Source organism: Eriocheir sinensis, chromosome 58 (assembly GCF_024679095.1).
Source record: "Eriocheir sinensis breed Jianghai 21 chromosome 58, ASM2467909v1, whole genome shotgun sequence".
Taxonomy (NCBI): Eukaryota; Metazoa; Arthropoda; class Malacostraca; order Decapoda; family Varunidae; genus Eriocheir; species Eriocheir sinensis.
Genome location: NC_066566.1, coordinates 9,433,745 through 9,461,553, shown reverse-complemented (window position 1 = coordinate 9,461,553; position 27,809 = coordinate 9,433,745). Strand labels below are relative to the sequence as shown.

The window sequence follows — 27,809 nt, the reverse complement described above, 5'->3', positions numbered from 1 at the left end:
GATAACATCATCAATATATAATATTCTATAAGTATCAGATGAATTGGAGATTTTTTTTTCTTTTTCAATCACCTCATATGTTAGTTGTATAAGAGAACCCCGAAGCCGAGTCCTCTTACAAGCCGGGCAGGCGAGCGGGCGGCCAGCGGAGGCACGTAAACAAACCGTCGGTAGGGCACATTTGTGACGTCCGAAGAAGAAACAGGAAAATAAGAGTATCTAGTAACGTGAGGAACGTCAAATTAAAAGAAAGAGATCGAGGTATCGTCAGTAGTGGAAACGCAAAGGAGCTGCTCTTGGAAATAACTGGAATCTAACGGGTGAGAACAGCATCATCATGTTTGGTCCCTGCCGTACAGACGGTAACAATGGCTTGAAATAATATTGATTTACCTTCCTTGTTCCACCCGTCATGTCCGCAAGTCATCACACAGTGAGCTATTCCTTGTTTGCCGTCGTGTAGTGTTATTGGTGGGGGTTCGTTGCTCTAGAATAATGCACACGTGGCAGCGAGGTAAATGCGGCGTAATGCTGTTGCCAGATTTTAATGCTGAAATATTGTGGTATTAGGATGTGGTATTATCGAAGACTAAGACCAGTATGCGTTTCGCCATGATGACAAGGTTTTTCAGATGGGTTGTGACGTGTTTTCCATGAGTGACCTTTATTTTCACCAGAAGTGGTTCATTTTCCCCCTCACCCTCCTGCATGTGGGAAACACAGAGAAATATATTCTTTGATGGTTATGAGAGTTAAAATTACCAAAAAACTTAAAATCATCAGGGTAAAGATTAATTTGGTGAATTTTGGAGATTAGCATAGCCTCCATCACTGCCAGCGACAACAGTGACGCAGTGCGAAGTGGTTAAATGTCCGTTAGAGGTCACTCAAAGATTTCACGGGCAAGACTAAAATTTTCTAACATATTTTCATGTGCTTTTTCAGGAAATTATCATTCCCCTCGCATGTTGCTATTTATTTTATGCCTCCCCCCCACATAGTAAAAATGATGATTTACGAGATCTAACAACCATCTTCCATACAGTACATCAAAGCCTATCAGAAATAACTAATTTCATGTATGGAGATGCTAAAATATGAATTTAATGTGATGCTTACATTAACCACTGGCAGAAGAATGTGAGGACAAGCGGGAGGAGCACAGGAGGGTAGTGTGAGCTGTGATGGCAGTCTCGGCTGTTTTGTCTGTTTATAATTTTAATATGAAAACTAATCTAATCCAGCCTAACCTCACCTCACCTTGATAAAAAAAATCCCTCAATATATAATAGTATAATAAAAATAACTAACAACATAAACATGAGCACAGATATAATTACAGATAAAAAGGAACCAAAATCCCACCTGTGGCACTGTCAGTTTACACATCCACACATGACACATCATTACTATATTATGATAATTGATTTACGGTACTTTCAATTTATGAGAGGTTTCATACATGTCAGATGTCACAGGATAGTAGTATATAAGTAATCAGAGTAAGGGTCAGAATATTTGCATCTTTTGAGTGGCCTCTAATGAAATGATACCTCAAAATATTTTGGGGAGGCGGTGCCTGAGTGGTTAGCGTGCAGACCCTGCATTCACTGCATTCTGGATGATACAGGTTCGAATCCACCATTACCACCTGGGATTTTTCAGTCACCGCCAAGTGGCCTAAAACTATCCACATGCTGTCCTGAAGACCACCCATCAACCCGAACTCTAGAGGTAACCATCCAAGTGAATCAAGAATGAGCTCCGGGGGCAGCATGAGCCAAGAATATATGGCACCATAAAAACACTTTCCTGTGCCATGACGGGCTGGGGCCGACCACCACACCCATGAAGAAAGCCTACCGGTGCTTTAGGCTAACACACACACACAAAAAAATATAAAAATATATATTTTTTTTTTACCAGACCCAAATGGACTGGAAATTATTTCAAACATTATAGATTTGTGTACTTTATTATTAATGTAAATGTGGTGATGGGTAAATTAATATTATACAGTAAAACTCCTAGTAACTGGCAACCTCTGGGATTTAGTGGTGATGGATAAGGGGAAATTCTGGATACTTGGGGTATATTCCCAACGATCCCCTTAAAATTTCATTCGAGCAAACATTCTTCCACAGTTAGTATACACTCCGAGATTCACCTCCTGCCACTGAGTATGTATGTATGTACATACCAAAGCACTGAGCAATAAATGGCTATGGTACAATAAGACCATCACTTAACCTGTACAGCCCTGTGCTATTTTCAGCATTTTTTTTTTCACCTGAATCCTGAGCCCCTATTGAATTTTCTTTATTGCATAAATCAATAGGCGCACCTGACATTCCGTAGCCGATCCAGGATTCAGTACGTTTCCTAACTAGTAGAAGGTAGTGTTATAATTGTGTTTCGTAAAGTATCCTTATAACCAAAAACTAACTAAAATTATGGGTATTTTTTTTCTTGAACAGAACATTGAATAAACAAGAGAACAATAATATGAAAATACATATAGCCACCGTTGCCAGGTCATTGTACTCAGAGCACAGTATGTACCGGTTTCTGACGCCTAACTATTGCCAAGAAACATCAGGATCTAACTCTTATAATGATAACTATAAATTAGTTTCGTTATTGGAGCCCAGAAGACAGTTTTGGGGTAGGAAGTCGGGAAATATAATTGGCTGAGTATTACAATCTGGCAACATTGAGGCTGTAGCCCACAGGCCCGAGCCAGCATGTACGCCATTTTGCGGGTGTCAGATACCACAAATAGCATACTTTTACTGCGCAAAGCAGGTGATGTCACTTATTGTGACTTCGTGAGCTTTCATATTTATCTATTTGTGTATATTTCATGGTGGCAAAACTTAAATTACTAGTTTCATTTTTACTGGTGACACATATTTGTGACTGTTTATCACAATATAGAATTTCACTCTAATAAGTGAATCAGACTCCACAGAAATATTACCAGTGTGTGTATGAATGAATACAAAGATAAGCACATACTTTGCTTTACCTCTAGGATGTCTCATGGATCATTAATAAATAAAAACAAAATATCTGGCTAAGCTACTCTTTAGCCATCACCTTTAATGGCGCCCAAAAAACAGTCCCTCCGCCAAGTTTGTACCCCACATTCGGTAATGTCAGGTGCGCCTATTGGAAATTATGTAAAACTAAGGGAAAAAGGTATAATAACACTCATATCAGCTTATTTTTGCCTCTGGGGGGGATGGTTATGGAGTGCACTATGGTGCGTCCTTTCGCCCAGCCGCCAACCTCCCTCACCTTGTGCACCACTCTGATGCTGTATTATTCTTGCTGTAGTGATGATTGTCTCTTTGACTACGTACATGCACAACTGTGTAAAATCTATAGTAATAACTAAATATATATACTATTTCTGTGTGTAAATTCATACCATACATTTACTTTTATTGTTGTGTCTCTGTCGATCTTACTGTCAATCATTATTGTCTTGGTAATAATATGTAAGAAACACAAAATGTGTTTAATATAGCCTAGTCTGCATCCCTTTTCACTCATTTAGAACTGCACTTGGGTTTGCTGAGTTCACTATGGCTGTGGCTGGGTGTGGCGGGCATCAGACGACGCTCTCTCTCTCTCTCTCTCTCTCTTTTTCGCTCGTTTTCGCTCTTTTTTTTTGTGGCACTCCTCAGGGCACCAGCAAGGCATGTGTAATATTATGTAGCCTCCTAATTAACTGTAGTAACCTATAACACAACTACACTGCCCATTACTCCACACTGGGCCCAGAATGCCTTTACTGAACCCTGACACAATAGATTCAGTTGTGTCAGTGTTTAGTAAAGGCATTTTGGGCCCATCGTGGAGTAGTGGGTAGTGTGGTGCTGTTACATGCTACTGTAGTTGGTTAGGAGGCTACAAGGCCTTTTATATTATTACATATGCCTAGGTGGTGCCCTGAACAGCAGCACAAAAAAAAGAGAGAGAGAGAGAGAGAGAGAGAGAGAGAGAGAGAGAGAGAGAGAGAGAGAGAGAGAGAGAGAGAGAGAGAGTGTGTGTGTGTGTGTGTGTGTGTGGAGGTAGATTGTGTTGAGGAAGGGGACTCTATAAGGTGGATGTGTGGCACTGCTGACATGGTGGTGGAAAACAAAAGTAAACAGCTGCTCAGTGTGGGTATTTCATATCTTAAGGTGGTTGGATTTTCATGAATTTTATCAGTTTTCTTTGATCTATTATTTTTGACTGGCTAGATTTTTACCAGATACTTGGGGTCTCCAGATCCCTGGGGGCCAGATAGTCAGGGTTTAACTGTATTTTTGGCTTCCTGGAGAGTCAAAGAAGAAAGTGTTGAACGCTGCATCGCTGCTGCCAACAATAACTGCCGCCAGTTTGTTGCGTTCATTAGTCAGTGACACTTATTCATCCTGTCTTCTCATCATTCACTACTTGGTCATGTCATGAGGGTGGCAAACATGGCCTTCAACCTCATCTGAACTTTGGTTGCCACCACAAACACATGACACCCTATTCTCTTCTCACCACCATGACTGTGTTGTGTAGCTTGATCACCTGCTGCACCTCCTTTATCATCACTTACACCAGCACTTTGGTCACAGCCAGTACCATCATCTGCACTCTTACCCTCAATATTGTCACCCTACATAAAAGCATGAAGTCTTCAATAACATTGCTACCATTACCCACATCACTGCTATCCATGATGAAACTTATCACTAGGATGGTAAAGCACCCTTACACCCATACCAAAGGTCTCAGGCTCACTATTATCTTTGCAAGACTGACAGCTAGTTTAAGTAAAGACATCACTAGGTGAAAAAATAATCCAGAGCATGGGAAAAAAATTGATGGACCCTCCTTCTTGTGAGTGCATAAGAAAATGTGAGAACAGCTCTGCATGCCTGTGGTGGGGTTGGGATTACTCAAGAGAGGGAGAGGCAGGATGCAATAATAGATGCAATAATAGAATAATAGAATCAACTTACATGTGAGCCCTCCCATCCAGAAAATATTTGCAATTTTTTAGACTTTTAATTTTGTTTTAATTCTACTAAGGGTGATATATCCAACACTGGCATGTAGAAGCAAAATAAAAATGTTATAATATGACATAAAACCGTGTGTGACCCGGTAGCGTCTTTACCCCTTCCTAGGCAAAGTTATTTCAAGGTATTTATGGAGTTGACTCAAATATTGTGCTTTGATTTATTACTCAAATCTATAGGAATAAATCAAGGTCTCAGTCTCTTTGTTTTATGACATATGTAAAACATTAATTGCATAGAAAAGAACACAGAACTCTTGATGTGTGTGGAACTGCGAGTTTATTAAAGTACAGTAATAATGTAAAACATTAATTGCATAGAAAAGAACACAGAACTCTTGATGTGTGTGGAACTGCGAGTTTATTAAAGTACAGTAATACCTCGGTTTACGAGTGCCTTAGTTGACGAGCATTTTGAGTTACGAGCAAAAGGTATCACTAAAATAAAAATGCCTCGGTTTACGAGCAGTGACTTGGTGTATGAGCATCCTGTTTGTACAGCTCGAAGATTTGAACGTGGGTTCCCTTTGTTCACTGCAAGACGAGAGCGCTCAGAGCGGAAAAAGTGGGAATAGTGTCTCAAGCTGGTGTCACACTGGGCCTTTTTTCTCCAACAGTGTTGGTGGTAGGTGCAATCGACAACTCCAACTTTTCTGGGTATACGTCACACACGACCAAGGTCGGTTGCCCATAGCCTCAATGTAAACAAACCAGTCGCCCTATATCCACATGGCGCCGTTTACAAAAGTAAGAGCTGTTATGGGTTGTGCTGTTGTTTCTCAAATTATGGACTTGTTGCTACAGTTAACCCTTTCATTGCTAAATGCTTGCAGCGAGCGTTAGGCGTATATGCTGGTGGCGCTAAACGCTTGCTGCGAGCTCCAGCCGCACTCAAATCTCCCGCGTATGAAAGTGTTCCAACACTATTTTTCATAACACAAGATTGCCAATTGAGTGGGTTTTCCACTAAATTTGGTAGAAAATCATATCAGCCCAGCGTGGCAAATCTACGGACAAGTAACTGGTGGATGTTCATACCCAATATAGCAGCATTTTTGCATAGCTTCACCTATCACCTGACTGATTCTTTGACCAAATAGTTGTAAATATTACAGTTGGCAATACAACCTTGCCAGAATCTCAAGGAAAGATGTCCGCAGTTTCCTCAGTATGGCTGATCATCCCGCACGCACTGACGTAAGTGTTCACATTCATCACTCCCTGAACGTGCATATACGTTCGCAGGAGAAGCATACGTAACCGACTCCTATAGATCTGGGCCTCCTCCTTCCAATGGTGTTTTTGGTTTTTAGTTGTGATGAATAGTTTTTGAGATACAGAGGTTAAAAGAGACCCCCCATTGGGCTGCCTGACTGCGCCTGAGGGGATAGTCGTGTCCCGTCCCACACTTAAAGAAAAGGTTAAATGGAAGGAAGAAACGGTTGTGGATACAATTTTGGCTTCAAAGACAAGAGGACAGGAGTATTAACCCAAACCAACAACTCGTTCCCGGTTGGGCGTACAGACAATTGCGGTTGCTCCTAGCTCCAGCGGTTGGAGTAAAATGCCCAGTGTGCAGTGTGCTCTAGCATGTGATCTTTGTGTTTTCAGCACCATATTATTACTATATTATTTATATATATTATACAACATTATTTATATTTAAATTATTGCACTATATTATTTATTATTGCTACTTGTTAGTAAAATTACCTTTATTCTGTATAATATAAAATGTAAAATGATTTTGTTAATATTTTGGGGGGATATGGAGAAATTCGTTTTGGTTTGTGAGCAAAATTCCAGAACAAATTAAACTCGTAAACAGAGGTATGACTGTACTGGCAGTAGAATTGTGAGGTAACCCTTCCATTTCTTTGCAGTATAATACCCAGGCTGAGAATGCACATGGCTTCACTTCTTTGGAATGTTAAGAGTAAGTGCTTTACTTATCTAAAAGTGGGTAAAGGAGATCATACTCTGGTGGACATGGAACTCTTTATTTATGTTTTGAGGCGCTTCATTAGTAAAGCTACTCATAATTTTATTTAAGAACAGAAGTGTGTTTTGGAACTAACACACTAGGATGAATGTGGTGTGCCATAATTAACCATTGCATTTTTTATTTCAATTAACTATGAATTAAATTTTTACGACTTTGCACAGAACTAAAGCATTCATAGTTATTGGAAATTCTATATTTTGCATATTAAATAGGAGACCTACAGATACAGTGGACCCTCCTTTTAGCACATTTCTTTTTAATGATTTCCTTATCACTAACTAACTGAAGGGGAGCATGTGCCAGGGGGCACTTCACTTCACTCACCTGCTGACTCCACCCCTGACAGTCAACTCAGCTGCCCTTATCGTGCTAAATCCCTCCCAGGATTGATCGACTTGCCCCAACCTTGAGTTATATGGCCATTCCCTTGGCCTCCATGCATGGTTGTCTTGTACTGAAACAATCCTATGAACAGGATCAACATCTGGGAAGCTTGCCATGTGTCCATGTAGCCGGAGTTGGTGTTCAATGGGGGAACTGGTAGCCACACTTGATTTAGTTTCACGAAGTAGTCATCGATACCCCTTGATACTGTGATGGCACTTGGTACCAAAGGCATCGACACGCCTGTCCAAGTCACTATTCAGTGTCCATGTCTCTCAGCCATACTGTAAGACAGGGAGCACAAGTGACTTAAAGGTTCAGATCTCTATCTGCCTGCATAGATATTGACAGTGCCATATACTAGTGTTCAGTGGTGGGCACCGCTAACTGAAAAGTTGGCTTTGCTATTTGGTAATCCACCAACTAAACCTAAAATGTTAGCATCGCTTATGCTAAACAGCAAAACTGGTAAAGAAATTAGTGAAAGCTAACGCCTACCGCAAACAGCTACCTTTTTTCAACGCGTTGGAAATGGAAGATGCATTACCCAAAAATACCAAAAAGTTTCCCTAATAATTGTCCTATTACCCCACTTTAAGGCATAATTTACCCAAAAGTGGAAGCCCTGAAATTATTGCACCATGTGGCTCCACTGGGGCTGTGTCTGCCTACAACGGACAAAAACAAACCTGTATGAATTTTTTAGTGGACTTAAAGTTAGCGGAGGAGTAACTACATACAGTAAAACCCCGATTATCCGAAATGGAAGGGGGGAAGCCTCTTTCGGATAAGCCGATTTTTCGGATAATCCGGATTTATGGCCGCCATTTTGTGAGGTCGAAGCACAGGTAGAACGTGATGCGACTGCCCAGTGTGAAGTGTGTGACGCGACTGCCGCCGACTGACGATGTAAACAATGAAACCAAACAAACACACGCTACGCTAAACAAAGTAGTACGCTTAAAACATGTGATGTAAATGTTTTATTGTATGTTTGTCTGTGTGTCTCCTTGTCTGGACCAGTGTATGTTGATACTTGTGAGCGTTGCAGATCTGAATTGTGAATGTTGCAGAGTGCGATTGTGAATGGTTGTGCAAGCTTGCAAGTGTGACCTTGATGCATCGTGCAGGTGGAGACACAGTATGATGACTCATATTATCGCGCAACTCGTATGTTGGAAGGGGAATGTGGCATGGAGTGGAGAGGGGAGGCGTGTTTGTGTCGTTGTCTTGAGAGTACGGTGTGAGAGTAGTCGTGCAGTAGTTTGTTCATTACGCACCTACGTCCTTGCTGGGGAAGCGGACGTGGTGTTGTTGAGAGTTTGTTTAATGTTTTTTGTCTAATACATTGATCTATTCGTTACAAGCTATTTTGGCAATACGTATTAGAAAGCATATTCATTTTAACTGTTCTTATCAATTTTAAATGTGTTAATATAGTACATATGTAGTTACTTTTATTTATTTTTGATGTTTTATAACGTTTTAGTACAGAAAAAAAAAATTTAATTGCATTATCCAGATCAATTTTGGATAATCCGGTTTTTCGGATAATCCGCTTTCGGATAATCGGGGTTTTACTGTATTTTTGGACCCAAAAAAGACATTTGATAAAGTTCCACATCAGAGACTGCTGTGCTGTGGAAATTAGAAAAAAGAGGAGGATCTGGGAGAAAATGACAGAATGGATGAAAAACTAACTGACAAACGGAGAAATGAAAGCTGTGTTGAAAGATGAGATATCGGAATGGAGAATGGTCACAAGTGGAGTTCCACAGGGATCAATGTTAGTGCCTCTAATGTTTTTAATATATATATATATATATATATATATATATATATATATATATATATATATATATATATATATATATATATATATATATATATATATATATATATATATATATATAAATGATATGCCAGAAAAAAGTAAAGAATTGCATGAGTATGTCTGCACATGATGCCAAACTGCTTAGAAAAATAAGAGATGAGGATGACTGTAACAAACTGCAGAAAGATTTAAATGAGATGTATGAATGGAATAAAAAAAAATGGGAAATGGAATTCAATGACAAAAAGTGTGGCACAATTAAAAAAAAATTCTCTCTCTCTCTCTCTCTCTCTCTCTCTCTCTCTCTCTCTCTCTCTCTCTCTCTCTCTCTCTCTCTCTCTCTCTCTCTCTCTCTCTCTCTCTCTCTCTCTCTCTCTCTCTCTCTCTCTCTCTCTCTCTCTCTCTCTCTCTCTCTCTCTCTCTCTTTTTTTTCTCTGCTATTCCTTTCATCAAAGTTATGAGGTGGTGTAATTTATTTTCTGTGAAATTTACAACTGTAAAATGAATGACATTTAAAGTTATAGGAATGGTGGTTCCATGCAAGGATGGCAGAAGGAAGTGCCTGATAGGTATCTATTGATTTCAGGGATGGATCTCCTCTTGGACAGAAGCCATTAAAAGGAGAGATCCCAATATTGCTTATTGATCTCCTGGGACAAATTAGTCTGGCCAACATGCACGTAGTCATCCCTTGATGAGATTTTTGCCTTTATTATATTGCATTTAATATTTGCCTTGTGTTGCATGAGTATGCCTATTATTTACTTGGGTGTTGTCTTTGAGTGTTTTACTGAAGGAACTATTAGCAATATGATTTTCTTTGATGCTTGTGATTGCGTCCTTCTTATTGCTTTTCATCTCATCATCCCTGTTATTGATGGATGAGTGACCATCTAATCAATTATGGCTGAGTAGTTTGGGTAGGGGAGGGAGTGAGGGAGAGAGAGGGGATGGAGAGTGGTAAGGTAACTCAGTGTTGGGCAGAAGGGGATCATTCAGCAGGTAGCCTTCACTTAGTGCAGGTAAGACACCGTAGACTGCACCTGGAGGGCTTCACACTGTCTTGAGTTCCTGCATTTGTGGATATCACAATCCTTTTTTGTAAGTGACATTATTAAGGGAGTTGCCAACTCCAGGGTTTCATGTTTGTGTGGTAATAGTAAAGGTTGTACTAAAATTGGTAATCAATACAGTATATTCCAGTGGTGGTATGAGATCTAACCACACACTCCCTCTTCTAAGCCTTGGTCTTGGGTACCAGCCCAAGCACCACTTGCCAGTGATAATCAAACCTCCAGAGCAAGAAGGTCACCTTCCACATGGTGTAGTTACAGTACGGTATATGTGTATGTTGTATGGTGTATATTACAGTATGGTTCTGGTCCAGTAGTATAGGTAGACATGTACTGCAAGTCCTGAAACAACCAAAGAAACACCGTAATATAATTGGTCAAGGTCAGGATATGATTTATTTATTTATATATTATATATATTTATACATATTTATTATATTTATATATAGCACTTGAAAATGGGGTGCATTTTTTAAGCCAGCAATTGTGGTATAAAACTTAAGATGAATCTCCTAAATTGACTGACCCTTTGAAAATCTGAAATATATATGGGTTTACTTTGACCATCAAAATTTATGGTACTGATGTTTATGTTGACAGGTACACTTGGTATCCGGCTGTTGCACTCCGTCAAGATGATCCCCCGACCCCTTGTGCTGTGTGGACCATCAGGTATAATATCCTAACCTTTAAATTGTGTGGCTACTGTGCTGCACAGAAAGCAAAGTCATGAAAAGAACATACTAAACTGGTTAAAAACTTAACCTTCATTTCACCTAATGGAAGGTCAAAATTGTTTCTGTGAAAAGTTAAATGCATGGTGACAAGAAAATTGGAAAATATTTAAAAATTTTGAATGACAAAATACCCACTGAAATGTTTACCAGTATGTTCTATTTCCTGTATAATATATATAAATTTATTCAAGTTTTATAATGTTCAACTTGAACTAAAATACATGATCTACAGGTGCTGGTAAATCAACCCTGATGAAGAAACTTGTGGATGAGTTTGGTCCATATTTTGGGTTCTCTGTCTCCCATACCACTCGTTCCCCTCGTTTAGGGGAGGAGCATGGCAAACACTACTACTTTGTCGCCTGGGAGGAAATGGAAAAAGCAATATCTAACCAGGAATTCATTGAGCATGCCAAGTACTCAGGTAATTAAAAGCTGTAGAAATATCGTTTTTTGAATTGGTCTGTTGGCAGTGGGGCATTATAGAAATCGATGCCTATTAACACTAAAATATTTTTTCCAAACTTCCTTGGGCAGAGGAGTGACAGCTATCTTCAATGTCTATTTCCTAAGAGAATTTGACATTGCCATAAAAATATAAGATAATATTATAGACATGTCCATATAATAAATTTGTGCATATTTGGGCATAATAAAACTTTTTATCATGTAGCCTATACGATAAAACCCTCATTATGCAAATGGTTATTCTCCAAGTATATATGAGCAGCAGAGCAAAGGACCCTTGATATTATCCTTTTACAAGTTTACTCAACCCACCTAAAAATCATTGATCTCAGACTGTTATGTTAAATCTGTGCTGATAGTAACTCTTAACCCCTTCAGTGCCATCCCCATATATATACGGACAACCCGATCTGTCCCCTCATTGCCACAGCTGCATGGACCGCAGTTTAAAAATTTGAAGCGCAATAAGCAGTGTAGCCAGTGTGCTCACTGTAGCCCCAATGGTTGGATGAAAACAGCCACTGTGACACCGATGATAGGTAGACGTGACCCGTACATGTCAAAGCAGCGCGAAACTCGGGGCAGTAATGCGTGAAAGTTGGGATGGTGAAAATTCAGGACTAAGTGTGAAACTCGATGATCGTGAAACTCAGATAGCGCAAAACTCGAGAGGGTACTGTAGACTAAAAGATTTAGTTAAATATTATAATTGCTGCAATACAATAAATATATGGCATGGTTTGATTGTAATCTATGCCACTGTCACCTACATGCATTATATGCATGATTCCCCTTGTGTATATGTGCATAATATACTCAAAACCTCATGATATACCACATATGAGGGTATGTATGCTAAAAAACTACATCAATATAACTCGCATTGTAGCTAACAAAAAAGTCATCATCTACTGTCAAGCGCTCTGACTTTCACCTCAAAATCGTAACTGCACAAGTCATCGGTAATGAATGTCATCTCAAGTACCCAAAAAGCACATTTATTGTTGTTGTGGCGTAATATTGTGATTAAGGGGACCCTCCGCCTGTTACTCCTGAATGTGAACTTTTTTTCGGCTCCTCCGAATGTTTTACCTATACCTATTATTGTTATATTGAAATTTTAAGAACCTGAAAGTTTGATGAAATTTGGAAGAAGAGTTTTTGAGAAAACAATTTTTATCTTCGGAAAAACATCATGATTCTAATCATTCTATGAAATTCCTCCTTTATTTTTGGTAGTACGCCTTTGACTGCTGGTCCACAAAATATTTATACTCATAGCTCCAGTTCATCCATAAAACATTTGGACTATGTATCATCATTTTCATGAAAAAAAAAATATATATATATACCTCAAAGAATTTTTTTCATCTTGTTGCGGAGAGAAAAAATATATAAAATCATGACTACGAAAAGAGATATCATTAATGTTTTATGGACGAAACATTTGTCTTTTCCTTAGCTTTTGTTTGATACAGTACTATTGCTTTTATCATAGGGTAGAAACTAAGGAAGGAGTGTTTCTTCAAATACCAAAAACTTGTGTTTTGAGAAAATGGCCGTTTTCTCAGACACCATCCTGTCCTGTCCTGTCAATAAATATTCTTCTGGCCCGCTCAACAAACTAGTTCCTGTGCGAAGTTTGTATTGACGAAGCAAATGTTAGAAGTTGAAACAAGAGTTATAGAATAATTTATTGGGACCGCGTCGTAACGACGGAACGTCGTAGGTCGAAACTGTCGTAACCCAAGGACCTCCTGTATAGGAAGTGTTTATAAGAGTGTGGGAAAGGTCAATAAGAGTGTATGAAAGGTTTATAAGAATGTGGGAAGGGTTTATAAGCCTTAAAATATATATAAATAATAAAATAAACATTAGGTCGCTACTTCGCGGATTTTTGCCTATCACGGGGGGTTCTGGAACCTAACCCCCACGATAGACGAGGGATCATTGTATATGTGCTCTGCAGACTGATGTTGCTTTGGTTTTGCTGTCCCAGAGAAGATATAGTACTGGAGGCAGAAATTTGAGGACAGAAATCTTTGTTTTCCCTCTATGTATTTGCTGGTGAATGTTTGGCATATTCAAATTAAGGCATATCAAGAAATACGTAAATAGTCATAAAAGATCATTAAATTCCTTTCACTGATGTATATACATAGTGTATTTATAGAAAAACATTCAAAATTATTTTACAGCATTTTCTGCAATTTTATGATCATAAAAAGAATTTTATAAACATCATCCTGCATAAGCACTTTAACATTGTCCACTATAGCATATATTTTCCTTGCTAAAATTAAAGATAAAGGTGCTATCTGGTATCTACACCCTACTACAAACAGACCAATTCATTCTTGAAAGCTATCAATTTTAGTAGTGAAATAAATTAAAGAATTATATATAACAGCTCCCTCAGACGACAAATTTTTCCAGGCAACTTATATGGAACTAGCAAGAAGGCAGTAAAGGATGTTTTGAGTAATGGGAAGATTTGCATACTGGATATAGATTTGCAGGGCGTTAAACAAGTCAAAAAGACAGACCTGCAAGCTCAGTATATCTTCATCAGGCCACCATCTCTTGAGGTATGTAACAATTTCTTGATTCAGTTAGCCTAGTGGTAGACTGCTATGTGTAAAATATACATTTGTTCAGTCTTTGTATCTCTGTTTCCAATGCCCTGTCCTCTCACAGAAACTTCCTTCAAGGGTATAGCCATTGCAGAAGTCTCCAGTTTTCCTTGCTCAATCATTCATTCTCTACACATTCTGTCCATTGTCTGACAGCTTCTTCTTTGCACTACCTGCAAGTATCTTGCTTCATCCACTCAACCCCTACACAATGCACCACCCTTTCCACACTTAAAGTCTCATAAACATTTTCATTACTTTTTTATCCCATCGTGAGACACAGGCTCCTCCTATGTAACTCATTCCCACTGCACGTATTTGTGATTATCATAGGTCATATTATAGGCCAAAAATGTCATCCCCTGTTGAGAGTTCAAGGAACATATACTCAATCACGCCCCCAAATGGGGATGAGCATACTCTTAGGAGAGAGCAAGTTGCCTTAATAGTAAGCTATTAACTCTACTCCTAAATAATTGCCAACATTTGGCTTTTAACAACATCATTTGGAAGACATTCCACAATTTCATTATACATGGAACAAAGCTTTTAAAAAATTGAGTAGTATTAAAGTGTATAGCTGAAAATGCCAAATCATTTTTATTTGTACAAAACCTAGTGAAGCAAGATTGTAGAAAAGGTGTTGGAAGTTTTGGATATAAAGGATGGTTATGATTATTAAAAATCTCATACAACAGAGTAAGAGAGCCAACAATGTGGCGATGCTGAGATTGATATCTAAATCAGGGAGCAAAATCTTGACCTGATTAAAAGCCTGGTCCAAGAGCTTCAAGTGGGAGTCTGCAACAAAGATAAAAACTGGGGAGCAGTACTCAAGATGTGGCAATAAAAATGAAAAGGAATTAGATACCATGCTGTCATTAGAAAAGATCTTTTGGCACATGTGAAGATGACCAGTTTTCTGAGACTGATAAAGCAACAGACTGCAAGTGAGACTCAACGGTTAGTGTCTAAAATCATGCCTAATATTTTCAGACTCACAGGTTTTTATCTGAGAATTGCTAAGAACAATATCAGGGGGGATAGGAGAAGACCTGGATCTGCCAATAGTGAGATCTTGGGTTTTCAGAGGATTCAACTTCATCCTCCACTCAATGCACCAATAACAAATTCTTGAAACATCCTCTGCCAAAACCTTTGTTGTTGATACACTATTTTTTGGGGAGATGAAAGTATATAGTGATGTGCATCAGCATACGCTAACATTTTAGAGGATATGCTACTCCATATATCACTAGTAAATAAAATGAATAACAAAGTCCCCAAGACACTGCCGTGAGGAACACTAGACTTCACAGACATAAAATCACCTAAAGAACCACCATCAACAATGAATTTTTCCTGTCAGTTAAAACTTATAAATTACATCTAGGGTGGCACGTGCCCACCTACACCAGAATTTTTCAGTTTAAAGAACAAGGCTTTGTGATTCACCATATCAAAGGCTGAACTAAAATCCAGGGATATACAAGCCGAGATTCATGTCCAACATCAAGAGAAGCCTGAAGGTCATGTACCAACACTAAAAGAGCATCGCAAGTGCCTGTGCCATTCCTTAAAACCAAACTGGTTTGGTAGTAAAACAGTGTTCATTGAAATATTTAGTGAGTCGTTTGATCAACAAATGCACAGAGACTTTTGATAGAATATTAGTAATAGAGATGGGTCTGTATTCTTCTGGTAAAACTGAAGCTGGTTTCTTAGGGATAGGAGTTACATTAGCAGTACATCAACAGACAAGAAAGCAGCCTTGTCAAATTAGAACTGAAAATCACAGACAGTTTGTGAGCTAGGATTTTACTAATGATTTTGAAAAATAATGGGAAAAAGCTGAGAGGATCAGTACCTCCATGTGACTATGACAAGGGTTGTGAGGATAATTCTGTTTCCTATTCTTTTCTTTCCCATCATGTTCACCCTTCTTTCCTTTCTAACCCTTTCCAGCATACCTTTTGTATAAGATGACCCCCAAAGTTTCATTTAAAATATTTAGATTCTGCATAAGATGACCCTAATCTAGAGCTACAGGGAGATAGCAGTCCCAGTAATGTTATTCCATTATTACACTCCCCACTTACAAGGGGGTTGATATTATTAACCCCTTGCTAAATAACAGTCTTTGATAAGGTTTTACCTTTAATCTGCTTCTTTTGTTGGTTTCATGGGAAAAACTTGTGTAGTCACCACCTCTCCTTCGTCACATGATGATTTACGCTTCTAAAATTTTGCATTACTTGCCTTCTCTATATTTACTGGTTTGTGATAACTACCGTGTCTGGTATGATGATATCAAATATTTTACTTCTCTTGGGTAAAGTGTATGTGAGAGTGGAAGTCATGTTTACATTCACTGTCTCAGAGCCTAAGCAGAGGTGACAAACCTAATAACAACCACAGGCCTGTTTAGCACTACTAAATTGCTGTACAGAATTCCCCCGCCATTCACAGGTATTTAGTTCCGCGAGATTCCCACGATCCGCAAATCCGCGATCGATGGGACTATAATCAAATATGGAAAATAGGGTTTCGTTCTACCATCTCGATCGAATAAAAAAAATGGATTTCTAAGTCATTTCTAAGCATTGTTATATAGTTTTACATACACATAAATCACAAATTAAATATGGATTGAAATAATTTAACACTCACGTGACGTGGAGGAACGCTTGGAGGCCATGATAAACTAAAAAGGGCTGTATAAACTCCACTGGGGTGCGTTTGAGAGAGTGACTCAGGTCGCCTGGACCGCCCCGGTTCCTCTCAAACGCATGACGCCGCAGCATGAGTTGCCAACTCGGACCGCCCGCTGCAACTCAGTTTGGAGAGGTGGAGCGCCTCCGTGTTGTGATGACATCATCAGCAAATATGGTGGCCCAAACAAACACATATAAGTGCTCCCATTGTATTTCACCTCTCTGTGCCGCCATAACCACTGCAGCTTCCTTTTCATCCTCTGTTGCAAGGAGCTCGTCAGCCAGAACAGCTAGTGATGCATGTTTAAACGTTGTCAGGAAGATCAGCGGACGCCATTTTGCCGCCAGAACAGCTAGTAAATATCGTCAGGAAGATCAGCGGACGCCATTTTGCCGCCAGAACAGCTAGTAAATATCGTCAGGAAGATCAGCGGACGCCATTTTGCTGCAAGTGAGACGCCAATAATGGCTATAGTCATTCGGAATATATATTCGATGTATAAAGAAACTATTGAGAGAGAGAGAGAGAGAGAGAGAGAGAGAGAGAGAGAGAGAGAGAGAGAGAGAGAGAGAGAGAGAGAGATCTTTGAAAGTGGTTGGTCACCGCTAATTATTGCATTAATATGTGTGCCTAATAATATTTTTGTTGATTTCGCGGTGCCGGGGAAAGTAAATATTTGGGTGTTTTTTGGGCGGAATGTGGCAGCGGTGCGGTGGGTTCCCAGTCCCACTGACGAGTACACGTCTAGTTAACCTCCCTGCCCCCGCACGCATGGCACCTCATCTTGCCTCATCTCAGCACCAGCACGGCTGTTGCCCGTGCCGAGCCACAGGAGGTGCAACAGCAGCTGGTGGAGGTGATAAATGTTGCCTGTCAAGTTCCGGGATGCGGATGCGGATGTCTGATACATCTCTACTCAGAATAACTTTTCTACTTTACCTAAATAATATGTGGATTGTTCGAGCTGGGCGCTACAGACTGCGTATACGCGAGTTTTCATCTGCGTTCGGCAGGGGGTGTCGCAAATACCCTACCCGCATATAAGTGAATCCGTGAACAGTGACGCCGTGAATGGCGGGGGGCTTCTGTACTCTGTGCCACAGTACCTGGCGCAGGAAAATAAGCTAGAGTAGTATACTCAGCCTTGGTAGCATTGCAGGGAAAATGCTTCATTGGTCCATTCTGAGCTTGTTCCAACATGCAGCAAATTGGCTTTATATTTCAACTAAAACCTTGATCCATTTTCAAGATACCAGATTATACAGGTTGAGAATCCCTTATCCGAAATTCCTGGGACCAAGAGGTGAGTGTTGCGGATTTTGGAATATTTTTCTTTGAATCTAAATAAAATGAAAACCAAAGTAGGGTATTATTCACGAGAGGGTAGCCTACGAATTTTGAGATGCTGACTGCTTATTTCTGGACTAAATATGATGCTGTTTATTATTGAGATGGTATTATTCTCCAGATCACTAAATGATTGACTTTTCAATTACCTGTTGTGCGCTCACCACTGGCCGCCGCCGCAGCTGCAAAATAACTTGCTTACTGTTTCTATATTTCACTAACCCCTCACGAATATCACAAGTGGACAAGCTAGAACAAAACCAGGCAAATTAATATTTTCCTGCTATGTATTCCCCCAGTGTGTATGCATATTAAGCAACAGAACGACTTATTTCTACAAGGAGGTATTTCTCGCAACACCGACCCACGTATTATTCATGAGAGGGTAGCCTACTACTTTCGAGATGCTGACTGCTTATTTCTGGACAAAATGTAATGCTGTTTATTATGGCGATAGTATTTTTTCTCTGGAAATCACTAAATGATTGACTTTTCAATTGCCTGTTGTGCACCCACCGCTGCAGCCCCAAAATAGTTCGCAGAGAGGTTCAACTTGCCTACTGTTTCTATATTTCACTCACTGCTCACAAATATGACAAGTGGACAAACTAGAACAAAACCAGGTAAATTAATGTTTTTCCTGCTATGTGTTCCCCCAATGTGTATGCATATTGAGCAGCAGAGCGACTTACCTTTACGAGGAGGCATTTCTCGCAACACCGACCCGCTACCGCCACGTCCCATCCTGCGCTGCGTTACGTACTTCTGCCACCCCACACTGCATGCCGAATGAATTTAAACTAACCAAACCTAACTTTACATATGCCATTTGTTCTGTGTTTGGCTGTCTGAATGGTTAAGCAGATAAAACTCAGTATTTTAAAACTGTAGTGAGTGCATTTTTTGGTGAACCACAAAACCAGTCCATAGAATTATGTTTGCCAAGGGTCATCCTGAAATACGTGTAAAATATGCATTGTTATGTCCCTCCCCCTTTCTCCTGCCTTCACCAGCACCCGACAGCGGCTGTCAGTCACGGCAGGCTTGAGAAATTTTAGGGTTCCTACCTGTTCGTTAAAATATGGATTCGTTCTGTATTGGAGAATGGGATGCTGTGTTCCTTATTTTTTTAGCTCAAGGTGGCAACTGTAACTGAGACTCTTGTCGTTGTTTTTCGCTTTGAGCACTCTCGTCTTGCGGCGAACAAAGGGAACCCACGCTCAGGTCTTCGACTTGTTCAAAGAGACATGCCAGTCCTTGTCGAAAGACTGACTTGGTCGGCTAGGTTGATGTCAGCCGATAGTCAGTCTATCGGCATCCTCCCCTCCTCTGCATGAGTCGTCACCTGGCAAGGGTCTGTGGTCCCTTCTCAGAGGGACGTAAGCGCTTGACCCTGACAGCCTCCAAATAGCCCGTGTCCCCATCTGTGGGGGGGTGGGGGGGGGAGGGGGGAAAAAATGTCATGTCAGAATAAAAAAAACCTGAGATTTTGGAGGTTTTCGGATTTTGGAATTTCAGATAAAGGATTCTCAACCTGTACTGATAAAAATCAATTTGCTAACATCATTATTTATAAAGGTGTGTCTTCTCAGACTGTTAGAGATAAGCCTGAATAACATTCACAACATTACTAAGTATGAGTCGGAACTACATGTAAATGTAGAACACTCACCCCCTGAAGCAGAAAGCTTGATATTTGGAAGTCCTGTGGAGGCTGGATTTTCCCTCCTACTATAAATATTACTACAAAGTGCCAGTCTACAGTCCACACTGTCCTTTGTTAACTCATCTATTGTAAGATTTCTTGATATTTTTTTTGTCCTGACTTAGTCATAGTGTGTGGTGATGGCACATTGTCATAATGTAAACAATGGCCTAAGGCAAAAACATTTTGTACTTTTTTATCATAAAAGTAAGGTAACATATGGGTTACCACAGTTTACCTTCCCCAGGTACCCATTTATTAACCATCCTGAAAGGAAAGAGGAACAGTTGGTGGGCTGCAAACCGACTACCCAAGCTGTGATTCGAACCTAGCCCTGCAGATTTGCATTGAGGGATGCTAAGCTTGTGCTTCTGTCATCAATTCTGAGGTGTAATTTCATTATTTGGAGGTATAAATGGCAATAAGGAAGAGCATTAATTATAAAGATAACTACATTCAGATAATATCAGTGCTAATGTAGAGAGGTAGTATAGAGTGGGAAAGTAGGTTTAGTTGCTGTAGTCTGTAGTCTAGCTGCAAACTTATTTTACTCTTGGTATCCCTGGATTCTAAGATAGCAAGGAGACAAAATTGCACAGTAAAGCAAGTTGAGAATAGGCCAATAAGTGTGAGAGACCATCACCCAAGCAATGATGCCAAGTCTGCAAGTTTCTCCCTTAAAGATTTTCTGCGCTATGTTTCGTGACACTGACTATAATTAGTGGTGACATATTAAGCACAAGTAAAACTAAAGAGGCAAAGTAATAAAGTTGAATATTGTGTAGTGCAGGAAAGAGGCACAGAGTAAGTACACAGTTACCTTACATGTGCTGCTTCTGAGGCCTTCATTCAGCCTAAGTCTAACGTGTATAGACCAACCCCTCAAAATTTTGGGTAACGAAATGGTTCAGCAACCCTGCACTAATATGCCTTTTTACAAACACCACAACCAGTCCTCAGATTGATCCTCAAGTCACTGTTTGTATTGTGGACCTTTCTTACGGTGATGATGATTGATATATTTGTATGAAAAATAGTCATCATTTAAAAAAAATCACTTTTTTTGATGTTGAAAAATTTCATTGAAGTGTGAAGGTTAGTGTCAGTTTTCTTCAATTCCCCCAAGGATGTCATAACCACAGAATTAGGATATTATATCTGGCATTTAAGATAAAGTTTTTTTTTGTATAGTACTGTCTACCCTTCACTGCTCTCCTTTACCCCTCCCTCCTTGTTATAGTACTTAAAGAGAACCATTCTTAAATATTTAAGTTTAGTCACTTTCTCCATCTTCTCTTTGGTACACACTGTCATACTCAGCCCAGACTATATATGGCCTTAAAAATCAGTGGTCTTCAATCTTGCCTTTTCAAATACCCTTATTCTTGTCTGTGTTTACTTTCAGCTTGCTGCTCCTATGCACCATTCCAAGTTAATTACAGTCCTCTGCAGTATCCATCCAGTATCCCAACAACACATTATTATCTGCAAATAGGACTGCTCTGTATCTCATTTTCAGCCTTGGACCTAAATTTTCCACTTTTTCATTTCTCTCATACAACAATCCTTGTTGATGTTGAAAAGCCATAATGACATCACACACCTCTGTCTCACACCCACAACCACAGCAACACCAAAACTCACTCAATTCCCCATTCACTCACACAGAGGCACTCATTTTCTTTTAAGAAGTCCTGATCTCCCTAAGTAGACACCCTCCTATTTCATATATTCTCTGGACATCTCACAAACTCACCTTGTCAACCTTGTCATGAGCCTTCTCAGGGCCATGGAAAGCTGCATACAGCTTCCTATTCTTCTTTAGGTTATTTCAATTATCATTTTTGGGGCAAAGACCTGGCCCACACATCCCTCTTTTCATAAATTCACTTTGGTCATCACCTACATTTCTATTGGTTATTTGCATTATCCTTTCAGTTGAAACTCAACCATCAGATTTTCTGGTCCACTGAGTAAGCTTATTCCTCTATAGTTGTTTCAATCATCCCTACTTCTTTTTTTATGTTTTGTGGCACAGTGATGACTTTTCCTGTCTTTTGGCACTTCACCCTGTTCTCATGCTAGATTACAAATCCACAGCATCCACCCCACAACTACATCTCTGTAATATATCAGCATTTCTGCTATTAACCCATCTGCTTCAGCTAACTTGAAGCTATGAGTGGCTGAGAAACAGGTAAATATAAACCAAATATGAGACTAAGAAAACACCATGGAATGTACAATAGCGTGCTTCTCTCATAACTATACAGCCGCAAGTGTTTTTGTTTTCACTCAAATATCATTGTTGCTGGGTGGTTTTGGTTACAAAATAAACCTACTTAAGATGGCTGGCATTCAGCCCTAATGCTCCCCAGGAATAAGGAAGAATTGTACAGCCATATCCATCGTGCATTAGATTTTTAGCCTTCTTTACCACCACACACACACTTGCAGAGAGAGAGACAGAGATGATAAACTCAACTGACAATATGTTAGACATGGGTCATGTATGGTGGATTGCCACATGTCATCAATTTACTCAAATTTGGAGTTGTGTGGATTGGACAATACTGGCTGTACCAACACAGTGACACTAAATGTGTTTGGACATAAATGGACGTACTGGAGCACATGGGTTAGACTGTCTTTCCTTAACCATTTCATTCTCTTTTTGTGTTATATAAGAATGATCTAAACTTGGTTGACTTTGCTTTACAGTGTCATGGGTTGCTGCTAATTTACATTATGTTGATACAGCTGTTGTTGATACGACAGTTTTGTAAATATTGATTCACTAATAAAAGAATAAGTAAAGACCTTAAAAATTTGCTCATAATTGTCAGCACCTGCGAGAAAGATTGCTTGGGCGAGGCACAGAGACAGAAGAGAGTCTGAAGCGACGTCTCGACACGGCCAAAGAGGAGATGGTGTATGGGGAACAGGAAAGTAATTTTGACAGAGTTATCATTAATGATGACCTGGATCGAGCCTACCAAGAGCTGCGGGAGTTTATCCAGCCAACCATTGAAGAGATGAAAAAGGCCAGCAAATCTCAATGAAATAAGTCCATGTACATTTAATTATTGTTAAGGTAGTATGACTTAGCGGTGTGAGTATTTAGCACTATTGCCTGTTGATTTATCTAGATAGGCAAAGAAAGCATTCAGTTTCATTGTAGTGTCTCCATTCCATTTACTGTTGAATGATCAGAGTGAAGTAGAGAGCTCATTTTTATATTTATTTATATTTCACGATTCTCATTCTGAAACTCTTGTTCTCTTATAATTCTCTGTTTTTAGAAAATAATCCCTAGAGCTAACTTAACATATTAAAAGCTTGAGGGAATTGTTTCAGGTTTTAGAAAGCAATTTCATGTCTTTTGACACACACACACACACACACATGCTTTTTTTTTTTTTTGTGTGTGTGTGTGTTTGTGTGTGTGTGTGTGTGTGTATAAAAGATGCACCTCTATTTTCAAGCTTATTATCTTCAGGGGGAGTTTTTTACACAATTTTTATTTATTTATTTATCCAACATCAGCATAGTCATTTATTATCCTTTATCACACTTCATAATGAATATAATAACCCATCATAAGAGTAAGGCCTGGTACACATTTCTAGGGGAGGGCTGCATATCTACCGTATAACCTCGAGTAAGGCTGGATTCACACGAGCCACTTTTTAGTGGTTAGTGGCCGCCACAAAATAATGGTAAAAATAAAACACACACATCTCTATGGCTGCATGCACACGGGACACATTTTTTTTGTGGTCGCCACAAAACAGTGACGAGTTGTGGCGGGCGGGTCCATTTTTCCGACCACGCCACTGTGGCCAGCGATAGATACCGTTGTTTCAAATGGCAGCGTGCACACGAGCCACTATTGGTTGCCACTACCCTGCCACCCGCCGCTTTCCCTCTGTCTTGACACTGACCTTTATGAAATGTCATAATGATGTATAAGTATGACCTACATGCATAACTTGTGTTCAGGATGCGATGGATACGCTCTTATATGCTTTCAGAATTAATGTTTCATTTTGTTTCACAGTTTTGCATATTAATTGATTATGGTATGGATTCATTACTAAATGTGGTAGTTTTATTTATCAAGAAGTAGAAAGTGGAAATGTTATGTAACCGCAAAGACTGATAAATTATGTCAATAAATTACATCTAATGTGACTTTATATTCTTCATGTTCAGCCTTACATTAAGATTACCGCAAGTCTCTCTTCTACCGGCACACACGTCCTCATGTTGGTGTCCTGCAGTGTTATACATGGACCAGTTACTGTCACAAGATGATCAAAGCTGTCATGTGACTTCCTGAAGTAGTCAAAAAATTTATCAGGGTGCTCTTTAAGCTCTGTAAATAATGTGTGGAATGCTACACGCAGTAGTCTGTTGCTAATTATGGGGTGAACCCATTACTTTCGTCTGCGGATTTTGCGCTCCATCTGCACCAAGAGAACACAGACAGCTGCTATCTCTACGAGATACATAACGCCATGTACTGACCTCATTAGTGGCCGCCACTGAGTGGCTCGTGTGCATAGTGCACCTACTCACCATTTTTTGTGGTGACCATTTTTTATGGTGGCCACTTTTTGTGGTGGCCACTGATCACTAAAATGTGGCTCATGTGAATCCAGCCTAACTGTCAATCACATATAAAAGTTAATTTCATATTTTTGACAAAACAATCTATAATTTTCAATAATTTTTATGTAAAATTTGATCCTAGTATTTTATGGATAACTGGCCAACATTATGGGCAAAGTCGTATACCTAGAAATAACCAGTGGTGGGCATCATTAATCAGAATCTTAATGTCGTTAACCATTATATTATTAACTTAAATGTTAACGTCAATGCCGTTAGCTTCGTTAATCCATCAAGAATGTTAATGTTAACGTTAATGTTAATGAAAAAAATACGTCATTATATTAATATACAGTAGAACCTCATCCATCCAGCACAAACGGGGGAAGCTCCTGCTGGATAACCCGTTTTGATGTTTCTTTTTGAGACTTACTCCTATAGAATTGCCAAAACTCCTACTATTAGTGGAGGATGAACAGCCGAATTCCTCCATCAGACTATGGTGGGACTTGTGTTTCTCAAGTCTGTGGCAGATCTCCAACTCTGCTTCATTATTTGAACATTAACGATTTACAAATACTGTGACGAAGCATGAATGTATTGATCGTTAATAATAATAAAATCGTTAAGTTTTAGCAAAAATGTTAACAACATTAGTTAATGATTTGGTGCCCAGCATTGGAAATAACACAGCACTTGATGTCCTGCAAGTCTTCAAGGTATAATCCTGTACCTGGAAACAACTCAATACTAGACATGCTGCAAGTTTTCAATCTTTATACTTTACTCATTTATAACCACAATAAACTCATGTACCATGCACTCATCTCTGTACATTGTGAGAAACATGTTCCATGTGATCACTGACAAGTTTATTGGGGCAAAAAATAGTTGAGGAGAGGGGCCAGTCATAACCCCAATCTTCTACATTGGATATGCAATGCCAATTTTAGTATCATACAAATTCCAGTGCTTTATAAAATCATGTCTCAGGGTATTTTATCTTGTAAATTTTAATGAAGTACCTACTGTGAAATTTTATGTGTAAACTTTTATAATTTTGCATTTAGCTGTGCAGTCATAGTTTCATACCTCAACAGCCACAGCCACCAAGGAGCATAGCCTTTCACATATGCAGTTTCTATGAATAGTTTTAAAGAGCTTTATGAAATTTGCAGCATTTTGACTGAAAGTTTCAGCTTTTGATTGGTTGCCAAATTAAAGTGCATTTCTACTTGAAATTGGTTAGTGATAGCATGAACACACACATCAAACACATGAAAATGTTAATGTTGTTTTATTTATTTATTTTGTTTTAGTCATGCCTTCACCCTAACCCTGTTGAAGATGACTAGTTATGGCTACAATGATATAGTCTATAATTAGGAAATTACAGGTGGCCGTGCCCCATTTTCTTCTTTTGATTCTGATTGGTCAAGTGGCAGCTAATCACTACTCACTCTTGCAGCATCACTTAGAATGTACAAAAAAAATTTAATGCACCTCAAAATTACTATGAAATATGAACTTAGTGCAATTTTATCATTGAACATTTCTAGTAACTTAAGTGTCAAAGACTATGATGAGATAAAAATAATAACTAAGTAATTTTTAATTTTTTTTATTGTATGAAATATTTTCATTATTCATCACACAAGAATCTATGTGAAAAAAATAATTGATCATCTTGTTATAGGATGGGGGAACCTGGGGAAGGTAAACTGTGGTAACCCAGTTGTCACATTGGCCCTGTGTCTCGAGGTGATAGGCTCCCTCCCACCACAGGCTCAAGGGCCAGTGCGATGGAGATGAGCACTGCGGCCATGCACAGCTATAGTGTATGTCCCTGACTTTACCTTTTATTGAATGAATGTTATAAGTAATCACCTAAGGATATCAATGTTGCTAAGAAAATATGTGTATGCCTCATAGTATTCCAGATATCATTAGAAAACTACAACCATTATGCTGGAGAAAGGGCTTCTTGAGTCAAGGATGAGTCAAACAGTTTCCAGCATGGTGATTGGCTGCCACTTGGCCAATCAGAATTGCAAAAACAGGAAGGGGTGTGGTTGCCTGTAATTTCCTAATCAAACAGACTCTAGTAGCATGAAAATCTATATACTTAATGAAGGTCAGGCTAACTTAAATTAAAATAAGTGAAGCTCAGTTGAAATTGCAAGAATTTAAGGTGAATCATGTTGAAGTGACAGTTATAGTCTATCGATTTTAACTTGAACCCTTGGGTGTGACTCAATCGTTGTCTTTCCCTCTAATTCCAAGCCATTCATAACACCATGCAGTCGTATTATGAGTATATATATATATATATATATATATATATATATATATATATATATATATATATATATATATATATATATATATATATATATATATATATATATATATATATATATATATATATATATATATATATATATATATATATATATATATATATATATATATATATATATATATTCCATAAATAGATAATGTACAGACTAACAGTGAGACAGATCGCCATGAGCAGGTCATCGCTAGATCTGTAAAGAATGGAGGTTTCTCCGGCCCAAGCCACAGGGCTCAAGTTAAAAGTCGATGGACTATAGCACAGAACTGGGTACACCTTTGTTGACCACTTATAAATGAACAATGCACATGTATTTATGGCCTCTTATTGCATGGTTTAATCAACAGAATCAATAATTTTACTTCAAACATGCTGCCTGGTCAAGAATAGACCATGGATGAAACATGTTGACCTACATGCATTAGTAATGTTTATGGTATGTGATGAATTATGATTGGAGATTAGTTAAAGTACATTTAAGGACTATATAATGACTTGTAAATTTGCAGTATGCTAATTATATTAATCCAGATCATATTTAGAGTGACATATTTAATTAGGAAACTAAAATAGCTGCAGAATGGTAATTTTCTCATTTGCTGTAGAAATATTTTGGGACTGTACTTATGACAGCTAGGAAGACCTGCTTATTTACGTGCTCTACTACAAGTAGCATTTTAAGTCCAAGTGAATGTACGGTGCATGTGAAAAGTTACGACAGTATTCACCGCACTGCTCTGCAATGATGTTTGTTGAACTTTACAAAAAGAAATTATCACTAATTACAAGCATCATTCTTTTTCACTTACCTGGGTATGCCCTAGTGTTTTATAATGTTTCCTTTGCTCAATGACCAACTTGATAAAGAAAAAAAAA

At 38.9% G+C, this 27,809-nt stretch overlaps 1 protein-coding gene across 5 annotated transcripts; it reads left to right on the top strand.

Moving 5' to 3' along the window:
• The first annotated feature begins 110 nt into the window (after positions 1-110).
• Positions 111-27,724, top strand: LOC126985141 (guanylate kinase-like). Of its 5 annotated transcripts, XM_050839704.1 has the most exons (6): positions 111-320; positions 6,946-6,998; positions 10,959-11,030; positions 11,328-11,519; positions 14,000-14,151; positions 22,810-27,724. In XM_050839704.1, exons 2-6 carry the CDS (start codon positions 6,965-6,967, stop codon positions 23,023-23,025), a joined length of 666 nt encoding a protein of 221 aa, XP_050695661.1. In that variant the 5' UTR covers positions 111-320; positions 6,946-6,964; the 3' UTR covers positions 23,026-27,724. The 5 variants fall into 5 exon arrangements, with proteins under 5 accessions (XP_050695661.1, XP_050695662.1, XP_050695660.1 ...); XM_050839705.1 differs by lacking the exon at positions 6,946-6,998; XM_050839703.1 differs by lacking the exons at positions 111-320; positions 6,946-6,998 and adding an exon at positions 8,995-9,237.
• The last annotated feature ends 85 nt before the right edge of the window (positions 27,725-27,809 follow it).

What these genes read in the sequence shown, in the direction of transcription:
- LOC126985141 (XM_050839703.1), top strand. Translation starts at nt 9,186, where the DNA reads ATGAGATATCGGAATGGAGAATGGTCACAAGTGGAGTTCCACAGGGAT. An exon ending in TGTGCTGTGTGGACCATCAG is followed by an intron (nt 11,031 to 11,327) that starts GTATAATATCCT and finishes CATGATCTACAG; the next exon opens with GTGCTGGTAAATCAACCCTG. An exon ending in TCAGGCCACCATCTCTTGAG is followed by an intron (nt 14,152 to 22,809) that starts GTATGTAACAAT and finishes CATAATTGTCAG; the next exon opens with CACCTGCGAGAAAGATTGCT.